Source organism: Gymnogyps californianus, chromosome 1 (assembly GCF_018139145.2).
Source record: "Gymnogyps californianus isolate 813 chromosome 1, ASM1813914v2, whole genome shotgun sequence".
Classification (NCBI taxonomy): Eukaryota; Metazoa; Chordata; class Aves; order Accipitriformes; family Cathartidae; genus Gymnogyps; species Gymnogyps californianus.
Window position 1 is genome coordinate 73120661 of NC_059471.1, and position 19107 is coordinate 73139767.

At 37.9% G+C, this 19107-nt stretch overlaps 1 protein-coding gene across 1 annotated transcript in view; it reads right to left on the reverse strand.

Annotated features, from left to right (window-relative positions):
• Positions 1-19107, reverse strand: part of ATP10A (ATPase phospholipid transporting 10A (putative)) — a 118300-nt gene that overhangs the window by 38826 nt on the left and 60367 nt on the right. Inside the window, exons 3-7 of the mRNA XM_050914159.1 lie at positions 12988-13073; positions 6290-6396; positions 6053-6184; positions 3484-3617; positions 1663-1915 (exon numbers count right to left, since the gene is read on the reverse strand). Coding sequence (XP_050770116.1) covers positions 1663-1915; positions 3484-3617; positions 6053-6184; positions 6290-6396; positions 12988-13073 — 712 coding nt within the window. The remainder of the gene's footprint in view (positions 1-1662; positions 1916-3483; positions 3618-6052; positions 6185-6289; positions 6397-12987; positions 13074-19107) is intronic.

Genomic DNA, 19107 nt, shown 5'->3' on the forward strand with positions numbered 1-19107 from the left:
TTATTTGACACCTGTTTGTAGTGAAATTCACTCTGCTTTCATTAACATTTATATTGTAATCTGAAATGAGAAGAGGAAAGCATGCACAAACTTAAGATTTCTGTTAAATACATTACATTTGAAGAAAAAAGATCTGAAACTCAATACTCAAATTCAGGAGCCTGAGTTCAGCCTACATATTAGCTGATGATACCAAGATCATAAAAATACCCTTTCTGCACTGTTTTAGTTGGCAGTACCATCATCATTCCTGCAAGGAACAGAGTACACTCTGAAATTAGTATAAACAAGCAAACGACCAATGGCAAGGAAGAAGAAAAAAAGAATGAATAATCAGAGTGTCACAAGCAGAATTAGTAGTCCAGAAACATACTCTTAATTCTAATTCTTCTCTCTTTCTTACCTATAGTACAGAGGTAGGAAGTCACAACCTCTCCCTGTTTAAGTTCTTCTTTCTGTAACACTGGATAATAACACTACCCAAACACCTAATTTCTTGAAAAAGAGTGCTTTAAATGTAAGGTCTCAGTACTACTTTAAAGTAGGAGAGAAAAGAACAGTCCTTGCATAATCGAAAACTTCAAAATACCTTTTTCCAATTCGGAATATTATGAACTCTCTAAAGCATGTTTTAGATTTTCCAGTCTGTTTTGATTATTTCTCTTATTCTTATAAGAGAATATATAATTATATATATAAAAAAATATATATAATTATCTTATTTGTAAGCTGAACTTTTGTAATAGTTTTTGAGAAAACTTTCTAATCAGTGATCTTTATATGTTATGTAGATTAAGAAACTTATTTTTTGCAAATAGGAATGCAATACTGCAGCTATCAATATTTTCCTGCATACAGACAGAGTACAATTTGAAGAGTTAAGATCTGTTACGTCAAAAATGATAACAACAAAATGTTAGAGGAAAATAACACAACTTACAAACAAATCACAAAACAGGAAATCACTTCATAATTTTAAAAGGGTGATGAGATGACACAGGGACGACAACCCTCACATTCCCTTGTGACAAAGAGTGACTTTTTAGTGTTTCAAGAACCTGATACTTGGGGACATTCTCTCAACTGCAGTGTTCGCACAGCAGTGAAGATACTTTACACAGACACCTGTCACACAGGAGCGCTGAAAAGAATCTGACAAAGGTAACACAAAATATGCTATTAGATCAGATTATGTTTCTTGTTAATATGAAAACTAGCATCTTTGTTTACATTTATTTCTCAGCACAAAAGGATAATCTCATTTCAGGTACTCAATCAGACACTAATCTGGCTGTATGCTTAAAACTGATATTTTACATAGTATACTTCAAATACACCAAACAATTGTGATACCAGTAGCACTATTCAATCTGCTTAAATTAGTCATGTGCTCAAGTGCTTTACCATATCGGGAGCTAAAGCCAGAAGCTTTAACTGTCTTGACAACATACTATAGATGTTACAGAACATTTTGGTAAGATTGTCATTGCTAGCTGAACACAGCCATCAAATTATACTAAAACAGCTATTACCGAGTTTGCTGAGTGGATACATGCAATTTCTTTTGTTTTTCTTTTTGATTTAAGATTACAGTAATTCTTATATCTACTTCAGATTGCCCAAAGTACAACTGTTAGATAGAAAACAAGACCATGAGCTCACCGTTATCATCATGGGAATACTCTATTCCAGAAACAGTGCATCTTCGGAACACCATCTTGTTTTCAGTAAGTGTCCCAGTCTTGTCTGAAAAGATAAACTGCACCTGACCTAAGTCTTCTGTGATATTTAAAGCTCGACACTGCAGCTGAGAGTCTGTTTCTTCATCATATAAATCTTTATCTTGATGAATAAAGTATACTTGGCAGATTTTAACTATTTCAATGGATACATACAAAGATATTGGAATCATAACCTAGAATACACAAAAAGAAAGAGAATTAGGAGAAAACAGAAGCAAGGATATAATGAATTAGTAAAATCTAGTTAACTTGGTACTAGACTAGAACATAAAGAGGTTAGGTACTTTAAGCATCTACTGTAAAGTTTGTTTACTGTGTTAGATGAGGAAAATGTATGGTGAATCGCAGAGGTGAAATGCATTATTATGTCTAGAAGGGTGATTATCAAAACTTGGACAGAAGCAAATCTTTTTTAGGCTAGTACGGTGAGCTTGAAACTAGCTGGGAAAAGAAAAGGAAAAAAACCAACTCAAAACAGACAGTACAGTCAGAATCCTGTAAATGTGAAAGAATGGGATAAATTTATTCTGCATAAATAATAGGCTGTTTACAAATTCACTTTGCAGGAATATGAGAAACAAAATGAGAACTGTTAACCTCTCCACAGGAACAATCTTTTTGGCCTTGGCTTTTGCAGTGCAGATTATGTGAATGAAGAACACATTTTATAATTGCTGAAGAAAGAGATGTGAGAAGAAGTTTCTCCAGAAAAGATTTTAAACTGTTTCTTGAGGATAGTCAAAACTCCATGAAATACCTAATTTGTACCTGAGTTTTTCTCTGCAGATGTTTTTCAGGACAGAAATTCCTGACTGCATACATTATTTAGCTTGATGAATTAGATATGAGGGATAAATTATAGCATGTATGTAAGTGGCAAATGCGGTTATTTAAACAAAAACTACAGTTAAAGGTTGGTGTTTAAAGAATTCTGTGGTGAATTTTTTTAACCAGTATTATAACCCAATACCTTACAGTAAAAAGTAATTTAACATCCTTTTTCATTCCTTTTTATAAAGGAGTTGCTGCCTCCAGTAATGCAACCTCCTCTAGTGTCCCACTGGGCATACTTCCACATGTCCCAGTGACATGAGTCTCTGTTACCTCTCTTAACTTACCGCCACCTTCACCATTCAATACATTTCTCTTCAAGACCAAAAAACTTCTAACAGAGTTTGTTATCTAGCTGAGAGATGGAGCTGTTAAGAGCAGTATCTTTGGAAAGCAGTTAAAAAAGTATACAACTTACGTTCCTACCAGGACACTGTACCCAAAGTGGCACCCACAGTCTTTGAGGTGTTGTTCCACAGTGGGTGAACATGAAGCATAAAGCTTGTTTTCTCCCAGCAGGGCCCACTGCAACCTATCTCTTCCTACTTGTTTAACATAAAATAAAATACCTGAGTCTTTTGGGGAAGGTTCTCAGATGATTATCTTCTCCAACACCAAGGGAGCTCTGACAGCTTACTGCGTGCATCAGTTGGTTTATTTTTCAGAGAAGTTATCATCTTTTTGCCACTGGGTAGACCACTTCTTTTATTTAATTTAGCTTTCTGGTTATATATTATCACATTCCCTATAGTTAAAATTTAATTTTAAAGTGACTAAATGTACTTCTTTTTAGTGCTTCATTAGCTTCTTACATGCCTTAGTGGTAGAAGGGGTACTACACATACTGCACATTTATAGCTTTATTACAGCAAGCTATGAACAGAGGTGACAGCACGTACAACTCGATTACCTGGAAAACTATGATCACTGTCAGAAATAAATATACTGAAGCTAAAACAGGAGACAAATATTTGCCATCAGGCCCTGGAACATCAAAAATTGGTTTCTTCTTCTCACCATATTGCCATACCCATAGGCCATGACCTGCAGAAGAGTTAAAAGAGAGAAAAATGCAAATTAACTCCAAGCAAAAGTGCTTATGGTATGAATTTGTTCTTAGAGCTGAGTTACGTGGGAAAGTGGTATTTGTTTTCAATTATTCTGCATGACTTTTGAAAAAGGCCCCAAACCCATGTTTTTTTCTGCCTTGGCATTTGGGGTGTGAGAAAGGGGTTTGTCTGGCCTTAAGGACAGCATGCAAGAGTTATTTCACATAACTTTATCCAAATTAAGAGAGCTGACTAGTCTAAACTAGTAGTTTAGGCTCTTTCTGTAATCAGCAGAGAAAACCAGACTTCTTCAGAAAGTGATTAATTTCAGTGATATTTGATGTGTTAAAATGAAAGAACTCCATTGACTGCACTAGGTATATCACTAGCCAGCTATCACTAAACTAGTTTCACCTGGATAAACTCAGAAGAGACTTTAATCTTACTGTGTAAATCGTACCCACCACATCTACAGAACTAATGAAATGACAGTATCAGCAGAGTCAACAGCACGGAAGCTGAGAAACTAAGAACAGAAGAAATTCTAAGCCTTGCTCAAAACGTTTTTTCTATTGATTGTGCTGATAACTAAATAAAGATAAGGTGGTTATTATTATTATGGGAAAATGACATTCTTGTTAAAGAGACAGAAAGTTGCCTTTTTAAGCACAGTGCTAGGATTTGCAGTCCTAAAAGACCTAAAATGGTATGCCTGATGTTTTTAAGGTTAAAAAAAAGGAAGAATTCCCCCACGATAAGAAGCATTCAGACTATCTTCACTATATGTCAGAAATTAGAAAAAAAGGACAAAGGTCTACTTTAAAAGTAGTCTTTTGTAAGCCACATCTAACAAGGTCCTTTACATCTTGATACATAAACCCAGCATTGAACTCTTGAAAAATAAAACCAATACTCATGCCAAGTGAGCAAATTATTTTGTCCCTGTACTACCAATATGAGCATATCACCATACTGATGTCTTTATTGATGTCTATATTTTGATTCTTGAGAGCAAAAATTGGAAGGCCCACACTGAGAATGACCTACATCAAGACTTGCTTCATAAATATCCTGACTCAGATTTTCGAAAGAATTAGTTAAGTGTTGTACCTCCAACTTATACTCTCTCGACAGAAGGTACAAAAACTGCCTGACTCTTACAGAACACGGCTTTGCACGCCTCGAAGTACCAGGCACCTCTGGTTTCCAAGGGCTCAAGCAAATTTCTTCCCAGCTGCTCCCGGTTGTTACCACCTCCAGCAGTTTGCTCGGGCCCTCTGCTGGTGGTTTCTAGCCTTGGAGGGAAGGCGATCCGTGTCACCTACTGTGTGCCACCTCCTCCCGTTCAGGTCGTGCACCGCAGGAGTTTCAGCCGAGCTGAAGCCGGTGCAGCGCGCACCCCGCTGCCGCGGCTCTGGGGGCAACACCTCGGATGCAGTGGCAGAGGGGACAGCCGCAGGCAGTGACTCCTTGCAATTAAGCCCGCCGCGGCACTTCGGCCCTGAGGACTGGGCTCCCCAACACTGAGACACTACCAGAGAGCATCATGAACTCAGTGGAAACAAATATGCTGGCTGATTCACAGCTGGAAATGCTCATCTTTAAGCAGCATTTAACAATACCTGGAAAACGGCACACAGAGACCTATTAAAATGGCATAAGATTGTTATTAAACTACACCATGGTTGTTAGGAAACATTCTGGTGTTTATGCCTTATGACTCACACACAAACATTACAGAACACACAAACATTAAGGATATGGAATTCATATGCCATATATAAATAATCATTTTGGGTGCCAAACGTAAAACTCAATTCTTTCTCACAAATGAATAGAAAAAAGGCCTGAAGAGCATCAACCTGAACCTCAGCACTTCCTTAAACAATCCATGAAGTCTAGAGAGTCTTCTACTTGGATTTATGCAGATTTAGACTTTTATTTATTTCTTCTATGTTAAAGCTGAAACCTTAGGGACAGTGTGTCAATGTTGTGCACTGTGCCCTTGATTTAAGAAATAGTACTGGGGAATAGCACTGTGCTAATTATGTTTATTCTCTTGCTCATAAATTACTTTGTTGACTGATTCATGGCATGTTACACTCTACTGTCTGTAATTTTGAGAGGACTACATATAAAGTGGCTTCTTTGGGACTTGACATTTTTGGATGCTATCAAGGGTAGTAGAATCTAAGCCATCAGATCTCTGGTACTAATAGCATATATTTGATTGACACTAAGAAGCTACTTAGATGAGCTTATCTAGCAAGACATCTTGATTTCAAAGAAGAAAACACAACAAAAATTAGACAGTATGGAGGCAGCTTTATGGATTTCATGTTTTGGCACATACATATGTTTTTGATAAAGCTAAGCGCCTGAACCCAAGAGAGTCTGATACTTAAGTTTCTACTTTTAAAGAGCACTTACCGATGGCAGAAAACAGACACATGATTAGAAGTATGAGGACACACCAAAGGACATCGGCGTTCATCTGTCTTTCAAGCTTACTGCGTTTGTAACGGGGTCCATTATTATTTAACAAAGCTTTGGTCTCATGCCCTGCAGAAGCAATTACATCAAATGATGTCATATGGATTTTTGTTATTATTTTAAGGAAACTATAAAAAGGCAGTATGCCTCATCAGACAGAAAAACAGCTCTTACCTGCATAGATTACTATTCCTGCAACCTCTTCTGTATTTCTAATGGTACATCCACGTAACAAAAGATTTTCTTTGAACAGTCCATCCTTTTTTCCACTTTTATGTACACTGCAGAAAATTTAAAAACAGAACAAAGCACAGCATGTCAAAACATTAAGCTTGTTAAATCATACTACTCTGTAACATAACAAGCCCAGGAAACATCTTCAAAGTTTAAGAAGTTTTGTCAACCTGATGGTGAAATATTTCCTTAGTTCTTCCTCCTGGGAAGATTCTCTGCCAGACTTTGAAAACTGAGAATACCTACCCAAGAATTCCAGACATGCAGCAGCCCAGCTGGAGCAGTACCAGTTGCTGTTGGATATACAAATGTACCGGACAAACGCTCACTAGAGATATGCAGGCCAAATCTACAGCATGCGTGCAGCCTATCTAATGCTTTGAAAATGCATTGGACTTTCTGTGCATGTGCAAATTGACTGTGCAATCACAGTTAATCCAGTCCACCTAAGAGAAGCTGTGTAGTGCATATGATTAACCCACTATTCACATGTTCTTATCAAAGAAATCCTGGAAGAAATATGGTGAACTTGGGAAAGGACTGTGCTTCAGAAGCAGTGATACTAAGGAAGATGTGCCAGGAAAAAGGAAGGAAAAAAATTCCATGTGTTCATCAGTGAGAACAAGAGAAATTCCTTTCAGAAGTGTCTCACTGTCTCTCTAAGAAAGACGAAATGGCCGGCGCCCTGATGATTCTTGTTGACTAGCACCAAAACACATGAAAAAAATGGAATAAAGTAACGTTTCCACTACAACTTATTGTCTGCTGTGTATGGACTGACTCAAATTTCAGCTGACAGAGAAATACAGAAAACAGTCTTATGAGAATTAATAGTTACCAGGGAAATGCTGAACAATAATAACAACAATTAAAAAATAGCATTAGACTGTTTTATTAGGTAAAAAAGACACACCAAATAATCATTTCAAACCTTTTCTAAATGAGTAAAACTTAATCAATTGCAGTATCCCAATGCCTTAGAGAAGATTAAAGCAAAGTCTGAAATGTTTAAATATTCTGCCTTCACTTTCAGAGCATCAAAACCATCACACTTCCAAAGTCTAAAAAACGGACTGCAATAAAAAACTAGTAAAAGCTGGGAGTTCAAGAGACATCCTGGGAAAGCACATGTGCTATACTAAAATTAACATTGTGCTGTTGCAATGTTGACTTTTATGGCTACCTGGATTTGAGCATTTAAAATCCTGCGTCCCCCGAAATCTGCAAACTGGCTTAAAATTGTGCCTTTATAAAAAGGTGGAGTTCTTTTTATTTGCTTCCTATTTTCTAAGCCTTCACACCTGGGTTATGTCTTCATGCTTTTCTCTGACTGTTAGAATCTTTTCTTTTTCTAAATGAGGACCAAAATTCTAATTTTAGCATAAGCTTTTAGGATCTCAGGCCTGAAGAACTATATCAAATATCCTGAGATCTGCAAGAAGAAAAGGTTCACATTAGTGAATCTTTTGTACTCTTCCCCAGTCTAGTAGGACTACTTGCAGATTATGCTGTTATGCTGGTTATGCTGTGTAGCCTCTAGTCAATGCTTAGTGAGTAGAACATACCCATAAATAATATATATATATATTCATATGTACATATATATACACAGACACATATACACAGTCCTTTTTAGTTCAGTATAATATATTATACCCACTCCCTGCTCAAAAATATAAATTAAAAGCATTGGTGTTTCAACAGGTATGCTTAGCTTTTCATTGTAGGGATGGAGAAAAAGTGGTGCGTTTGACAGCTGAGGTAGCTGCAGCAGTGATAACATCTGACTACAGACCAGAAATAAATGGAGAAGGAAAGAAGTAGACAACAACAAGTTTGCGATTCTGACACAAAAATGAAGTTGGTTTTTTCATCAGGAGAGAACTTCCCCTGCTCAGTCCATCCTCCCTGCCAGCCTCAGATACAAGAACAGAGGTTTTGCTTCTGTCCTCTGCAGCAAACCTCCTTAACCCACTGCCTCACCTTTTGCCAAAGGAGCTTCAAAAACTGGGGGCTGCCCAACAGCCCTCTTGCAGTATGCCAATAAGTGTAAGCACTGATTGCCAGCTGGAGAATTACCCAAATTTGGCTGGGCTTACACTATGGGAAATAATTTCTTAATGATTCCATACTGTAGAAATTACACTACTACCAGGATTCTGCCATTCCTCTGCTTTTTAAGGCTGAATTCTACATTAGCCTTTCTCATAAATCATGAGGATGTTAGTTTGAATTTCCAATAAAGTCTCCAAACGATAGTTATGATTTCTGTTAATAAATGGGACTTTTCAAAGATAAACCTACTTAAGTAAGTAATTGCTCTGGCTTATGATTTTATAGCCTTCATCAATTTTTAACACTTCACAGTAACAGTGGACTGTGACAGGTATATTGACATGGCAACCTTTATATACAATTACTTGTGTATTTGTTCTATACAATTACATATTTGTTCTTACTATCTTAGCTTATACAAGTGCTCCAAAGCTATGGTGCAACATCTGAAGTTAACCTATATGTGCCAAGACCCCAATCTACTGCCCTCACCCGCAGGCTGAGCCTTCTCACCACAACTCATCCTTACATGTGTTTGGTACTGCTTTTCACTTTTCCATATCCAAATGAAGTCAATCAACTCACCTGTTGCTCACCAGACCTTTAGAAAACATGGATGAAATAAGAATCTGGGAGAAAGAAGCTGGCAGGGGCTGGAGGAAACTCACTGTTTCCTTCTTGTCTGCACTCACTCCCAGTGCCTTACTAACAGAACATACATATAAGGCAACTGGGCACTGATGATAAAAAGAAGAAAAAATTACGGACATAAAGGTCTGGATTAAAAAATAATGAAAACTAGAGTTAGATAAAACTGCTCACTTTGATAACAAACCTGCCAAGGCTATAACTTTATGTTCGGGTGGAAAGATGGCTTAGATCCCATTTCTAGCCCTGCAGAGTTATAAACCTTAAGCTTGTTACAGAGGCTGAATAGTCTGTTTTTCCCCTTTCTGGATTCAGGCCAGTATAACTTTGGAGGTAAAGAAGGAAACTTTTCTCTGTCAGTATTTAAAACAGTGGCCGGCTGAAGCCAGTCAGACGCCTGGAACGCGAAGGCGAGCCCACGAGGAAATGCACTGGCAAGTGCAGGTGCAACGCCCTTTTTCTCTGCAATTTCTCACACAGATGACACCGCAAATATGCAGTATCTAAACATCTAAAATACATATGCACCACGAATTAGGAGAAATGGGCAGACCAGATGCAGTTAGCTACTACTCCACTACAGCACTCTGAAAGTGTTTGTGTAAAAATAAGCCTCCTGGTTTAATACAGCAACGCAAAAATAAGTCCGATGGTAGCTCACTTCAGCCTTCTATTATATTTTTCCTTGTTACATGTTTACCAGCATTAAATAACAAGGTGATGTATCAAAACTGTATTCAAAAGAGTATTTTCTTTAACTCTCTGGTTTCTCAAGTGTCTTACAAAACAAATGGTAGAGCTGGCATTGCTTTCCAAGGCTTGACACTCCCAAAGAAAATATTCAACAATCTTAAACATAGTCTCAGTGCACATCATCAGTCAGAATCTTCCCGACTCTCAATTCTGATGAAACTTAGTCTAGGCTTTTTTTTTCCAGGAGAGGTGGTGTCACTATAGCACATTAAAGAGACATCACTGTATAGATTTATACTTTTTTCCCCTTAAAAAAATTGTAACGTGATTTTTATATTAATTTGGTTTTGTTATCTTATGACAAGCTTTGAAATAGAAATACACTCATGTATTCATATTATAATTCCTTGCTGTACTTATTTTGGTATGATCAGATAAAGTTTTCTGTTCTTGTCTAATAATAAAATTTTTAGTTTCAGAGAAAAGCTGAAAAGCCAGAATGCCAACAACTACTACTCCTTTTCCCTTGCCCATATACACACAAAAAGCTAGAAGCAAGATTTTAAAGCCAATTTTGTTATTTTTGGAACTTGGCATGGGATTTTTGAATGTTTGCCATGCATACTGTACATAATCTGGTTAGACCCATACAGGCTGGGGGCATGTTAGGTTTTATTCTATTCTTCTTACACCGAAGACTTCTTATAGGGGAAATACAAATGAGGAAATACGCTTGGGTTATCTGAGGGTGCAGAAACTGCAAAACCGTATTAAAGCAAGCACCTGAGTAGAACCACTAGTCTGCCTGTCCGTCTGCACACCCAGAGTGTGTTCAATGCAGATTGTGCCAATATAACTGAAGAAGTCACATGTAGTAATGTGCACGCCACACTTCTGCAGATATAGGATAGGGCCAGGCCCGTCTCAATGTACTTTGCAATATTTTTGTCATTTTTTATTATTATGTCTCCTTTTACCCTGGGCTGTCTGTGCTACATTGGTTACCTATAGTGATCACATTTCAGAATAACTGTGGGGCACAGACTTTTTACACGTTTACAACACACACATGCACACAAATATTTCTATTGCTCAAAAGATTTGTCAGCACAGACATTAGAACCAAAGGAGCTCTTCATATTTCAAACAGAAAAAAATATTCTTAATCAAAACTGGAAACCTACTATGTGGTCAAAACTTCAAGCAAACTTTGATAGTAACGTCTCAGCACAGCTTTTACATATGGATCTCTTGAAAGTCTATTATTTCATAGCATCCCTATTTAAATATCTCAGTAACATTTCTTTTCAGTTGCACTATTATGAGCTGGGAGCTATCTGAACCTTTCTTTCAAGCAGTGACTACTGGTAAGATTTTGAACAGGAGTTAGGATCTGAGTTTGACATGGCAATGACATTTTTCAATTCAGATGTGCTAATTACTATTCATCTTGCTAATGTATGATTTTAAATAGATCCATGATTTCATGATACTAATGAAGGAAATCTAAAAAGAGGGGAAAAAAGCCTTCTCTCGTGATAAGTTAGGAGACTGAGAGTTTATTTGTTGAGGGGTTGGTCCCCACTCTTTACTTCAAACGCCCCATGGTCCTTTCGTTGTAAATATCTTGCAGCATAGCTGCTGAGACCTAGAAATCACCTGATGCTTTCTGCCAGATTCAAAACTGATGTCTTGGCTTTTTGCTGTGTCAAAATATATTCACATCATTTGTGAAACATTAAAATATAAAGAAGATTAAATAGAATCAATATTGAACAACAGTCTTCCAAAAGGTACTGCCATGTTTTCTGCTACATAATTCAAACGGTTCTGTAACTTACATGCTACAGACATTTTCCACATGGAGTACCTAAGTAAATATATAATGAAAGACAAATTTATGCATATCTTCTACAGTATTCAACCTCTGCTCAGTATTTTGGGGACTAAGATTCACACACATGAAGTGTGCTAGAAAAGCTGCCAAACTTCCCATTTCCATATCTGGAAATGTCATTTCTGCAGTAGAGTAGGCTCTCTGTTAATGTAGACAGTTACACACCCTCATAAAGTAATGTCTAATACTAAACTTTTATCTTTAAATGAACTGTAGGGCTTTGTGCTGCTAAATAAGGGAACACATTTTCCCACACTACAACTTGATGTAGTTTCAAAAAAACTGTCCTGATTTACACCAGTTGCCAGTACATCCTACACAATCTGTGACATCTGAGAGTAGTAACTGAGATGGTAAATAGCATCACTATAAAAAACTCCCCAAGCTCCAGCAATTTACCTTGTGCCATTTACGCAATTCAATACTGCTTATCACTCCTAATCAATATGGGTGATAAATCATTGTATTCTAAACAGAATTAGTATCTGTTTAGCTCTCTTCATTAAAATTTAGATAAAAATTAAATATCCTGGGCTCTCACCCTCCATGTGATTACAGACTGTAGGAAAATAAGTCATGCAAGAGTGCATCTCCTAAGTCACTACTATCGGCATGCCTACACACTACAGTCCTGTCTATGTTACAAGCAAAGTGCTTTACACATACTAAAACATTCGCTTCTGCGCAGGACTGATTGGCCAGAGATGAGCACCCTGTTAATGCAGGTGCATTAACACCTAAACAAACACCTAAGCATTCTAAACAAATGTTTGTTTAGAATTAAGTCAAGTGGCCATAGGTGATTCTGTGTGGTAATGTACAAGCACACCCATCGTGTGAGCCAATTGTTTTATTTTGTCTGAATGAGAGGAAAGGAATACTGCCATAGCTGTAGAAGTTTCGCCTTCTGATTTTCCTCAATGATACTTCTATTAAAAGAAACATCAAACAGACCCATCTTCATAAAAGCAGTGTACAACAGATTGTGTTTGTTTGTTGGCTCTCTTGGACTGGTTTTCTATTTCCTCCCATTTCCAGATGGGCTTTTTGGATCCATGGAGGGAAGGAAAGGGAGAAGAGTGTCTGTGACCACACTGCTTCATGCAGTCATTTCTGGAGTGTAAACTGATCAAGCTAACAACTAAATCCATCCTAAGGAATGGAAACGTGAGGCTCCCATCTCACCCTGAAGTGAGGATCCTCTAAAAGAGCCTTAAATATGCACCCCTATTTAGATGTAATGATGATGCAACCTACAGAACACAGCCCAAAACAAACCAGCATTATTCTATTCCATATTAGAGAAAAGGAGTGTATACTGAAGGATATTGTATGAAATACTCACATGTAACCTCGAAACCTACTTAAGTCATTGTTTGGCTTCTCGCATTCAATGACACTGGTGAACTTCAAGGGGTCAAATTCTGAGTCCTGGAATAATAAAAGTGTTAATTACTTAGGGCAAAGACTTGCATATTATAGCCAAAATAGCCTTCTTTTCTAGCTTTCATAATATGTTCAAGTCCAGTTTTTTTCAAAGGCAATCAATTGAATGACACTGACCACTGGCACTGAAAATGAAAGGGACCTGGGCACCAAAATTCCTTAGATACCTTCCAAAATCTCCCTTATAAGGATGACTTTTTTGTTCTGCAAGTGAAAGAATGTGAGTTTCTAAAAGCATTAGATAAAAGATGCCGAGCCCAGAAGTCAAATGAATTTGGTCTGGAGTGGAAAAATGAAATTTATCTAGGAAGGCTCAAAATATTCAATAGTATCACTATACTTCATGTTCAGTGAAGCTACTGAAAATCTAGGACAACATAAGTCAATATACTGCCAATTATGAAAAAGCTAATATGAGCTTTTGAAATATTAGCAAGACTTCTTAATTGCTTTATGCCAACACAGATAAATTAACCTACTACAGTAAATTACACACATATAGCAGGACAACTTTTCCCTAATCAACACTTAAAAACCTTCTTGATTCTCTAGCTCATTAGTCTGAAGCTGGTATTTTTGCTGACTATATATGTTTACCTGTAGTTAGCACCTTGTTGTGTCTGAGGAAAAACATCCTATCACAGCATTATTACTTGATTTTGTTAAATAAAAATCAAGGTTCTCCCTTCTTTGCCAGACCAAACAAACTATGCAGTGAAATCAGAGATACCTGGTCCTGGTGCTGCCGAGAAGGCTGTTTGTCTCCGTCAATGAGGACCACCTTTAGAAAACTGGTTTGCACACCATTTGAATGAAAGGACCAATTGTGAATTATCATATCATTAAGTTTTCAACAGTGATAACACTGCAAATGTTATGTTTTATAATGGTTTTGCTGAGTAGCTGTAGACCCCAACCACTACTTTTTAGAACACACTATGGGAATAGCTGACTGCGAATCAGTAATGAAAGGACACAATCTTACTGCCAGCTTCTCTGAAACACACAGGTGTCTCTTTTTTATATTGACTCTACTCAGAAGAGGTGAAAGAAACTAGATTTTAAATAAGAGATAAAAGAAACCAGAGGATATGTCAGCATCACCATCAACGCTCTCCTTCATTTTTCTACCAGTTACCCCTGGAAGAAAGACAGACTTACAGTATATAGGAGACAATTCAAACCACCCATGCCTGACACTTTTGGAAACCTTTCCTGTACTTTCAAGAAACAAAAGATAAAGAGAACTGTGAAGATGGGCTGTCACTTAGAGACAGCTACAGCCCACTGAAGGAAAGAATCACTTTTATATGCAGAATTCAGCTTGTAAACAAGGGGGGGAAAAGGAGTAAAACAAAGGACAGCTCTGAGCAAAGAAGAAGATTGCTATGCTGAGAATCAGACTCCCTAAATTATGTCAAAGTTGGCAGTCGAGTACCTGAGCCTTAGCAAGAAATCCGGATGATCTTCTCAGCACCAAATACTGTTGGTATTTAAGCTCATTAGATATTTCTCCTGGTCAGCCTTAAATTTCTCTAGGTGACTGAAGTTTGATGCTGGGAATGCTCTGAAGTGCCTAGTTCTACAGAGGCAGCTAAGACATCATTAGGCTGTAGAATGGGGCAGATATTGCAAAGCCACACGTTCATCCCCTTTTACCCTCGTTCCTCAGCTGCCCACTTCAGACAGGGACAGACACCAGCAGTCACAAGGAAGGAATCACTGGCTACAACAGCCATCATGAAGCTTTCAGGCCTTGACACCTGAAATCTGTTAGTACAGCTCCTAAATTATACACACTCTGCCTGTGTTCTTGCCTCCAGCACTCAAAGGTTCATGTTACAGAGACACTATACTAGCAGCCAGTGCTACCTGGCACCTGGCTTTACTTCAGCTTGTTGGAGAAGGTGAAGTTCTCCCAAGTCATACCAAAGCTTGTTGTGCTGGGAAAGCCCGTGTTGTCTATGTAACACCTGCTCTGCTGCCCCAGAACGTGATCTTTTGCTTCCTTGCCCCAGTATGTTCCTTGGCAGGAAAAAAATAAAAAAGATCAGGAAAAATAATCTACAAACATTGCTCAAGGTGTTTCAATAATACACTGTCTGTCTGTCTAAAGATTGTGTTAAAGAAGAGTCATCACTGTAGCTTAAATTGCATTTGTAAATTGGAGGGAAAAGACTGGAAAGTGAAACATTTTTTGTCTTTTTATTATAACATACTATATATAATACAGTTAATTTAGCACAAATTTTCATTCAGTGGTCTTAAAAAAAGAAAAGAAAGAAATCTCAACATCTTTGATGAATGCCCCTGAGGGAATCCTAGAGATATCTAATAATAAAACCCAACGTAATCAAATGCAGGTTTGCTATGGCTGCTGAACTCAGAAGAGAGTATGGTTTCAGTGCTGTACAGACACATTAACTTCCAGAGCAATTGAAGTTTGCAGACTGAATTCCCTTTCTGCTAAGAAAGCCTGCCAGCAAAGCCAGCGACTTTACAAATAAGAAGAAAAAATGTACTTAAAATCTAGAGCTAAAGTCTTCACAAAAAAGAAAGATCTTGTCAAGATCAGAGAGGACTAAACCTACCCGACTTCCCCATCGCTACCATGCAACACAGTCTTTCTCCCTCCTTTGTTTGTTGGATTCTTTTCATTTATGACTCAGTTTTGGAACTAAAAGTCCTTTATCATTAAATCTAACTGTCTGTGTATTTGTGTTCTGTTACAATTAACTTGAAATATGTGATTAATAGTCTTTAACCAGATAATATCTGGGAGGAGAGAAAATCCAATTAGAATAGTAGTTTATGTAAGGAAACAAAGCTGCTGAATTCTGATTTATGGCAAAAACTCTCTGGTTTATTAAAAATCAAATAGCTCCATCTCTTCCCCGTGAAATGGAAGGGTAGATATACACTGTATATTACAGCTGATGACACTGTTTAGATGTGAAAATGCCTTTTGGTAAATGAATGAACAAATACGTTAAACACTGCCTCCATGTGACTGCTTTCAGTGGTTATAAAGAAGCACAAAGTTAACATAAGATTTCACAATGATCAAAGTTTTGTTCCTTTTTATGCTGATACTCACACTTCAGCAGCAAATGAAACATAAACTGTGATGACGTTCTCATGTATTAACAGCTAAGAGAAGCTGCAGCTAGACAGAAGCTAAATCCAGAAGTGTTGCTTTTACAGTGTACAAATCATGATTTGTGCTGTTTTCTGGGTAAAAGTCCATGAAAAAATTAAATTCTCTACCACTACCTTTAATTTTTCTCTTACAGTGAATTTCTGCATCACTGTTAAGACACAGAAAACAAGATCAAAATATGGTCAAAAATAGCGCTTCCCCAGACCTTTGTGCAGCAGTTATCTGATGTGTCTGATTTTCAGTGTCTTACGTCCCACTTACAGAACTGCTGGGCATTAAAGTTGTCCCAGCCTCAAGAGGGACGAAAAGCTCCATGCCTAGACAGACCGCAATCTGAATTGAGGCTTTTCAGTGCCTAATTTCCCTGAAAACTTGACTTACTTGGTGTTCTCATGGTCACCCAGTGCACATCAACAAGGCCAGGTCACTCAGAAAAAGCAGCTGCAGGCATTTTTTTTCTTTTCTGAAGGTATGTATCATATTTATTATACGGTACCTCTGTACACAGTGTCCCAAACTTGCACCTTGTGCACCACTGATTTGAGCAACTGACTTTATGGTTGACAGAAACCTGGGAGGGATTCACTGATTGCAAATAAGCTCCCCAGAGTATTTCACAAAACTGTTGGATGGCAAAGGCCAGGGCTAAATTCTGTTCACATCAGTCATGTAATTCTGTTAAACAACCTGTTCTCCTTTTGCTACAATGTACATTTTACTTGCCATCACTAATTCTAAGGATAAGTCCCTGTAAAATAAAGTAAGGCAAAATATCTTGGTTACGCTTAAGGCAGATGTCTTACTACCAGGTAGTGCTTGATTTGGAGCACAGACTGGTCACTAAGACGTTACAGAGAAACTGTGCTTGAAAGGATACGTGAAGGTCACTTGGAGAAACAAGAAATCTAGAAGAAGGGCCAGAAATTATTATACTAGTTTCAGTGAGTGCCGACTTTGAAAAAAGTCAATCTGAGCACCACGTATGTCAAAGTCTAAGCAAAGTCAAGCACAGTCAATTATTTTAACAGAAAAAAAGAAACAGCAACCAGAACTCAAAAGTTTTTACTCCTGCATTAACACTCTAAGGCTGCACACAATCATATTCCCAGTTGTGCTTCTCTCCCTCCAGGCCAATCAATCTCGAATTCTCTTTGAAACAGTGAAAGAGCAACAGTATGAGAGATGGACGATATTTAGGAGTCAAGAAACGCAGATTTGGCTTCCATGAAGCTGAAAAGGGAACTGAATCCTTGTTTCCCTTTGTCTTGAGCAAATGGGACTAGTGTATAACCCTCTGCCCATGCTAGTCACACTATCTTAGCACTTGCAGGCTCTAAAAAATTAGTACTTCCATTCTTTTCATAGAATCATAGAATGGCTTGGGTTGGAAGGGACCTTAAAGATCATCTAGTTCCAAACCCCTGCCATGGGCAGGGACACCTTCTGCTAGATCAGGTTGCTCAAAGCCCCATCCAACCTGGCCTTTTCCAAATGTTAGGTATTGCCCCTGCTTTTTGACACAGTGAGCATGGCTATAAGCACCATCTATGCGGGCGCCAATTTGGTTCTCTGCTAGCCTTTCAGACGGATGCTGTTCTTCCTGTTTGGGTTTGAATTTCACATCACCATCATGATATCACAGCAATGTCACTCTACAACAGGGCTCCAAAGCTGTACTGTCTGCACAATGGCAACAGGATGCAAGTTACTTCAAAGAGTAAAAACACAAAATATGTCTGGTTGCCTTTGCTCTGGAGAATGTAGGGAATGGTTGGATGGTTGGTAAACACTGTCTGAAAAACTGAATGACCACAGGCCTGCACACAGGGGATGAGAAGGTAAAACTGGTGGCACGCCTTGTCCAGTGCTGTGTGGCCTAGCAAGACACCAGGAACCTGCTGCTGTGACCACCACGGCACAACACAATTCTTTTTCTGTGGGTAAGTCATAACAACATCTTGAAAGATGTGAAATGGAGGTTTCAGCCATTTCTTCCCATACAGTGTGAGAGTTTCAGAAACACAGAAATCAATAAATGCATCATTTTGTCAACCATGAATGCATAGAAACATTCAGGTATATCCCCACATTGGGGTTGTTCATATCCTGCATTCAGAAGCCTTCAGTGACTAAATGTTATCCACTTCACTCTAGTGGTAAGAATTCTTTCTTACCAATATAATTTTAAAAACAGGTCTTGAAGGTTTCTGCATGTATGAAATGATGCACAAGACACATCGGAGGAGTGAAGACCACTTCTTGCTTCACTCTTCTGCCATATTATGTCATATCAAAATGAAAAAAAAAACCCACCAAGAGGAAAAAAAAGAAAGGATTTAATTCAATAATAAGAAACCGATTTTCCTCAAATACCTGACTTCACATTTTGATTTTGCCAAAATAGCCTTAGTTCACTGCCTTCCTCTGAAAAAATTGCTGACTTATTAGGAACTCACAGGTATTTCTGAAAGCTTGAAACTTGTCAAAAGGACACACAGTGATACTTATATTAGGTATTTTATGTACTCAGGGATTCCACAGAATATATTTCATTTCTTCAGGAGTCTTCTTGCTAGGAAAATCTTTAACATCCTATCCATAAATCCTACTTCCAATTTCTTAAAACTTAGGGAAATTCATTCTTACTCTAAATGCAGCAATGGGAAGGCTTATTTTCCTTACGTAAGCAGACTTAGATTGCAAAAACCTGCTAAACATTGATTCCTTCAAAGCTGAATTTCAAATTAAAGTTTAATTGCAGATGTAAAGGGGTTTGTGACTAGGCTTTAACAATGCTCTACCTATTAAACCTGATAAAGAGCTGCATTTAAAACAATAATCGGGCTGTGTCTCTGGGGG